Raw genomic sequence first — 7313 nt, 5'->3', positions numbered from 1 at the left:
TATGGCAGCAGATGTATTGGCTAGGAACTCGGAGACATCTCAAACTATTATTTGGAAGACCGAGCCTCCAGGGTTTTTAGTGGATGTTTTATCGAACGATGTATCCTTGTTTTCACATGAAATATAAACCGCCATGATGGCTTTCCCTCAAAAAACTATTTAGGATTGGATCGATCAAATCTGCTACCTTCCGTAACAACTCCCTTAGGGGTAACAATTTTACGGTTTGCACAATTTGAAATCCATGCGTCCTCCCAAATGTCAATATTCTGCCCATTTCCCACTTTGCCAGGTGAAGAAGAACCCTTCTTCAGGTCAGAACTTGGAAATATTGGCATCCCTATCTTCCAACAGTTATAAGCATCGTGATTTCACAAGTTACATCACAAAGTCCGACCTGCACACGAGCACTAGCTGCTTCACAAGAGCGTAAGGAGGATCGTGTGCAATATGGCCTGTAAGATAGCGCCACATAGATGCAAAGACAGTAAAGTTGGGGTAACAAATAAAGCGAGGTGCAGAAAAATGCATTGAAATGGCAACATAAAATTTCCTCAAATGTATCAACCGAAAGAGAAGCTCTAATAACATGGACACCAATTTCACATATTATTTAGGAGTATGCAAACATGCGGCCACAGCAAGGAAAGGGAATTTAGCATCATGTAACTACAATCTGCAGCGAAGGTCGCAATTCACAGTTCCGCATATGAAACAAGCTCACAACAAAAAAGAAATTGATGTTTCTAGAACGCATCGATTGAAAATTATTTCAAAAACTTGCCAATTGTTTCAAGCTGGCAGCTGAACTCACATCAGAAATCACATGTGGATCGCCTTGTCGTAGGTGTTCATGCATGCCTCCTTCAGGGCCTCGCTCACTGTCGGATGCGCATGGCACGTACGGGCAATGTCCTCACTGGATGCTCCATACTGAAGTGCAAGCACAGCCTCGTGGATGATCTCGCCAGCGCCAGGGGACATTATGTGTACGCCGAGGATTCTGTCAGTTTCCTTCTCAGATATCACCTTCACCATCCCTTCGGCATCATCAATTGCCTTCGCCCGACTGTTTGCCAGCAGGGGGAACTTCCCAACCTGGTAGGCTACACCAGATGCCTTGACCTGTTCCTCCGTCTTGCCAACGGAGGCCACCTCTGGGTGTGTGTACACCACGCCAGGTACAGTGTCATAGTCAACATGGCCCTCCTTCCCCGCGATAAATTCAACACATGCAACACCATCCTCCTCAGCCTTGTGTGCAAGCATCGGTCCAGGTATCGCATCTCCAATCGCGTATACGCCCTTAACATTTGTCATAAAGCGATTGTCGACAAGGACCCTTCCGCCCTTGTCTGTCTCAACACCAATGGCGTCCAACCCAATACCAGCAGTGTATGGGACTCTGCCAGCAGATACAAGGACAACATCAGCCTCAATGACAGTCTGCTCTCCACCAGCTGCAGGCTCCACAGTTAACTTGACACCACTTCCAGAGGTATCGACCCCAACAACCTTTGTCTTGAGCATGAACTTAAACTTTTGCTTCTCCAGCATACGCTGAAACTGCTTCCTTATCTCTCCATCCATTGATGGGACAATATCAGGGGCAAATTCAACCACAGTCACTTCAGACCCTAGCCTGTTCCAGACAGAACCCATCTCTAGACCTATGTATCCAGCTCCAATGACCACCAACTTCTTTGGTATTTCTGTAAGTGCAAGAGCCCCAGTAGATGACACAATCTTCTTCTCATCAATTGTAACTCCAGGGAGCGATTTCACATCTGAGCCAGTGGCAACAATTATGTTCTTCCCTTTGACGATAGTGCTACCACCATCAACTAAATCCACAGATACCTCTGACGGAGAGACAAGCTTCCCAAACCCTTTAACATACTCAACCTTGTTCTTCTTGAACAGGCCTTCGATGCCCTTTGTAAGCCCAGAAACAGCCTTGTCTTTCTGAGCCATCATTGCAGGCAGATCTACCTCCAGATTGGAGAACTTGACGCCATGGTGTGCAAAAGAAGACTTTGCCTCATGGTACATATGCGACGAATGCAGAAGAGCCTGGAATGTTCAAGAAGGAACACAAATTAGATCAAAATACTATGAACAAACGACATATTTGCAGTTTTGTAGATTTTCAGCAGCTAGCTTCGAAAGTTACAACAAGCAAAAAAAAACAGAAACACAACAGATTTTGCAGCAGTTTAAGGAACCACCTCCCAGTGTATTTATCTGGCTTCGCCAAGGTTTACAGATAAGTTTCACATAAACAGGTGACAATACATAATAAAGATAATCTGGAAACCACACCCAAGAAGATGACCAAGCTAGAATTAGCAAAAAGGCTCCAAACGCTAAGCTGGGCAACTAAAAATAACTACAAATCAGTAAGCATGGTGTTTCAATGCACATAAACTTGCAGACGATCCTTAATTGAATATGAGCACTATCAAGAGTCAGGACAAGATCTGAAGGCTCTATTTGAGCAAAGATAATCTGTCTAACATCATTGAGAAGCTAGAGCAAGTAATAACTACAGATTCATTTTAATAAAATGGAGCCAGGGGGCACCCCTTCTATATTAAAAAAAAGTACAGAAGATGAAACTTCTCCATAGAAGAATAGAAGGCAGAAACTAAGCCAGAAAGCTTGAGCTCTCAAAAAAACCAAATTGCTTGAACTTGAAAACTAGCCTCTCTTCAAGGAAATTACGAACTCAATTAATAAATTTTTTACCCTGTGAATAGAGAAAAGTATAAACAAGTGGAATTGCATTGGATGAATATGGCAGCATTAGAAATCAACTTTTGAGGTTCATGATCCACCCCCAAGGTTCAATTTACTTGAACTTCAGAAAAACACTGTAACCATTTTCTTTCCTGGCTTCTAAATTTATTTGAGCATCAGAAAGCGCTGCAGCTATTTTCTTTGACCAGGTCAGTTGAAGCCACCCTATATGCCCTGCCAGACCTGCTTTCAACCAGTAATATGGAGGTGCGGACCCTAGAGGCTAGTGCGTAAACCAACAGCGCTATCGGCAAGCCCACACTGATAACCATCAACCATACAATGCTCTACAAATGGTATGGCGCATTAACTAACGAAGAAGCTGGAAACGCTATACTTATGCAGACTAGCAGAACAAGCATATAACAAGCTATAAAATAACTACATAAACAAACTCATTACATAGAGAAATATTATTTATACAAAACAACCGATGGTCTGGTTGAGTTCTATCTGATATTCACACACTGTGTGATTGTCATCAGAGTAAACAAACAAATGCCTAAAGTTGTACCACGTTGGCATATGAGAAATCAACAAACAACAAAAACGCACACCAGTTGGTCTATAAGCTCAAAAAATTGGTACGCCAACAAGAGCTGTACCCTACTTCTAACACATATATACCCCGACTGTGCATCGTCCTGAAGCCCTTGACAAAGCTAAACAAACTGACATCTAAACAAGCTATACAGTACAACCTTTCCATAAACCGCGCAAGCAACAGCAGGTACAGAACTAAATCACACGTTCAATTCTGCAACTCACCCGCTGATGAGTAATGGCAATGGCCTCATATCTCATCAGCCCCAAGGCAAACCCCTAGCTACATTTCTCACCATGGAAATTGGGGAACTGCACAACGTGATCAGTAATCAGACAAAAAATAAACAAACTAGAACAAAGTCAACAACTCGACGCCCAAATTAAATGGTTAGGGTAAACCTCCGTACCCTTCTAGTTGTACCAGATCAACAACTTATTTACAGCCTATGGGCCCGCGCCCCGCAAACCCTAGCGCTAAAATCGTGGTACGATGCGTACGGATCTACGACCTCCGGGCTATCTCCAGCCGCACGAACGCATCCATCCGGATCGCATATCGAGAAGGGAAGGGGGAGACGGGAGGAGGTGGCAACGGCGATAGATGGATACCTTGGACGGGATGCAGCCGACGTTGAGGCAGGTCCCCCCGAGCGCGCCCCTCTTCTCGATGCAGGTGGTCTTAAGGCCGAGCTGCGCTGCCTTGATGGCCGCCACGTACCCGCCGGGCCCGCCGCCGATCACGACGACGTCGCTCTCCTCCCCCGACGCGGCGTACCCCCGGCACGCGGACGCCCACGCCGCCGCGTGGGGCCGCCGCAGCAGCACCGCCTCCGCCGCGCGCCTCCTCGCCAAGCTCGCCATCGCCATCTCGCGGCCGCGGACTCCTCCTCGCCTCGATTTTCTTTTAGGAAGAAAAAATGGTATGGAGATTCCAAATTCTCCTCTCCTTTCCTTTTGCGCAAGAAAGAAAGAAGATGGGGACGGAGAGAATGGCCGAGTTGTGAATTCTTAACACGAAGGGTCAAATAATATGGGGTACCACCAACCAATACGCCCGCGAGAGGTGTGCACAGGGCAGAGGTGGGGTACCCCGCTATAAGCTGACAGGTGGGCCATCCGCTATAGGAAGCCGGGTTTGCTCCCTTTTTCTATTTTCATATGGTCTATGAAAGTAATCAACATTTTTCATGCGTTATTAATTGCCATCCCTCTGTCTTAAAATAAGTGTCTCAAGCCTCACGAGGAGAGTTCATCAAGCATAGTTTGAGCCATCACAATAAGGCCTCATTTGGTAACCGAGGATCCTCCTGGGATCCCCTTCTTTCCCTGGGTGGGGGAAACCCCGAGCACCGGGGGAGCCTGTCGCTGCATTTGGTTCCCAACGAAGAGGAGGGAGTACGAAGTTCTGATGCTCGGGCACTTTGATGTCTGTTGATTTGAAAGAAAAAAATCAAAAATCATATTTAAAAGTTTTAGAAAAATTATGTGAAAACTTGTATGTACTTTGTAAGATGTACAACAAAACAAAACTCTAGTCCAATAACCGAAAAAAGAAGCCCATTTGAAAATACATATTTGTCTTTTCTTGTACACTATGTGTGAAAGTAAAATGATACTCCCTCCTTCTCAAAATATAAATTGTGGTTGACTTTTCACGTTCTTTGATGCACCATTTTGACCATTAATATATACAAAAGTGCATTGGTTGAACATGTATAAATGGTATCGACCTATTTGTCTTGTAAAATAATTTCAGTTTGTATGTTTTTATACTATTTTTGTAGACATGCAATAAGTAAAAAATTAGAGTCAAAATTGTGTGATTAAGACCGAAAAAGTCAAGCGCGCCTTATATTTTAGGAAGGAAGGAGTACGAAATTTGGCAGATACGTAATATACATGTGTGTATGTGTTTACAAAAAAAAAATCTTTTTTGCGTTGTAGAAAAATGCTTTTTTAAAGAGGAATAAAGGTGCATGTGCACCATTGGTAATTTTCAAGGGATCCCAACCCTTTCCACGGCTCTTCCCCGGCTGAGATTTCCATGCCTCCACTGGTCGAGGAGGAAAGCCTCGTCTCGCTGGTTCTCGAACCGAGATGGGACGGCGTTGCGTGAAAGCCTACAACCTCCGTCTTATGTCCTCTGTCCTGCGACCTAGAGTAGCGCAACCCCCCTCCTCCACCGAGCGCTCCGTCCTTCCAGCTACGGTGACGGCAACAGTCCGATGATCTTCCTTCTCTTCCCCAAGAGCTCCCCTCCGCCTAGAAGGTCCTCTCTTCATTGGCAGCACGTCGGCCATGAAGCTAAGGGAAGGCCGCAACCAAAGGATTTGTACCTAGCAAAGCTTCGGATCTACCTGCCCCTCGTTGTCGACGCATTGTCGCAAATCTCGTGATGTTCGGCGAGGACGGCTTTGCCTCCCACACGCATGCGTTGTTGTTGTACCTTTGTGCTTAACATCGGCAGTTGGAGCAACTCTAGCATATTCGCTAAATCCTCTGGCCCTCATACTTCCGGCGATTATAGAGGTTTCGGCCTTTTCAGGCCCGAATAGTTCCGGTAAAAAACGCCTGACCCGTAAAAAATATACAGATGACCCACAAATTCCCCCCTCCGCCGCTATACCTACGGGCTCGGGGCGATTCAGGGTTCCCATCCTGCATATTTTCTGCCCCCTCCACTGCAATCCGCCCCCTCCGGCGTCGATGAGCGATTTTGCGTGTTTGTTTTCGTTACTCGCGGATCCATGGACGGAGGAGCTCGCGGGCGTGTGGGGTCCATCGTGGGTCACTGCCTCACAAGCTCACCCTGCACGAAGCTAAGGCCTACAGCTCCAGTTGGAATGTGATAACCCACAAGTATAGGGGATCGCAACAGTTTTCGAGGGTAGAGTATTCAACCCAAATTTATAGATTCGACACAAGGGGAGCCAAAGAATATTTGAAGGTATTAGCAGCTGGGTTGTCAATTCAACCACACCTGGAGATTAATTATCTGCAGCAAAGTGATAAGTAGCAAAGTAGTTTGATAGTTTTGATAATAGTGGCAGCAGTAACTGTTGAGGATATAGACCTGGGGGTCACCCGCCAGGAGGGCCGGGTTACTCCAAGGATCATTACCAGAAGCCCGGAGCTAAGTTTCAGGATAATGGGCCAGAGATGGGCTGAGACCCGGATATGGCTTAAAGCCCGTAGTTACAATCATTGTTATAGTAGACTTGTAGTGTAAGGCAAGTATTGTTTTAGAGCCCGAGCCGGACACTCTTATGAGCCGGCTCGGGACTCTAAGGGCTGCTGGGCGTCAGCCTCCCTATATAAAGGGACGACCCGGCAGCGGTTTGGGGACGATAACAATCTCTCCGAGAGCCGGGATAAGTGTTTAGTTCCCTGGCGATCGTAACCCTAATCAATAACACCTCGAACTGGACGTAGGCTTTTACCTTCACCGTAAGGGGCCGAACCAGTATAAACCCTCGTGTTCCTTGTCCCGCATAACCCCTTCAAGCTTCCTAGTTGCGATGGCTCCACGACTAAGTCCTAGCCCAAGGACATCTGCCGTGACAATTCCACGACAGTTGGCGCCCACCGTGGGGCGAGCGCACGGTGGATTTGAGTTCTTGAAGGGCAGCTTCGAAGGGCTCAAGGGATACGCTGTGGGCCGGATGACCAAGAGTCGTCGCGGCAGGCTCTACATCGACGACGCGGACTGGGGCCCCGACGCCGGCTCAGTGGAGTACGGGTACCGGGTCCCCTTTGGCGGAATTCATGTCTTCATTGGCAAGATTGGTGAGCCGGGCCCCGAGCCGGGTCTCTGCGCCGATCTCATCGAAACGGCTCAGCGCGCCCGATCCGCCCGGGCCCGGCCTGCCTTAAAACGCGCTTTTGTGGGATGCATCCATGGAAGGCCCTCCGATCCATCTGGGTCTGGGGATGAGGCGGCCGCCGGCTCTGACGGCGAGTCGGCCGCT

General features: G+C 47.3%; 1 protein-coding gene across 1 annotated transcript; it reads right to left on the bottom strand.

Moving 5' to 3' along the window:
• Window positions 1-585: 585 nt before the first annotated feature.
• Window positions 586-4376, bottom strand: LOC123180603 (leghemoglobin reductase). Its single transcript, XM_044592682.1, has 2 exons — window positions 3955-4376; window positions 586-2073 (listed from the first exon to the last, which is right to left on the bottom strand). The coding sequence occupies exons 1-2, from the start codon at window positions 4210-4212 to the stop codon at window positions 823-825; spliced, it is 1509 nt and encodes a 502-aa protein (XP_044448617.1). The 5' UTR covers window positions 4213-4376; the 3' UTR covers window positions 586-822.
• Window positions 4377-7313: the final 2937 nt, after the last annotated feature.

This window comes from Triticum aestivum, chromosome 1D, assembly GCF_018294505.1.
Source record: "Triticum aestivum cultivar Chinese Spring chromosome 1D, IWGSC CS RefSeq v2.1, whole genome shotgun sequence".
NCBI classification, from domain to species: domain Eukaryota; kingdom Viridiplantae; phylum Streptophyta; class Magnoliopsida; order Poales; family Poaceae; genus Triticum; species Triticum aestivum.
This window is presented reverse-complemented; position numbering and strand designations above follow the sequence as displayed.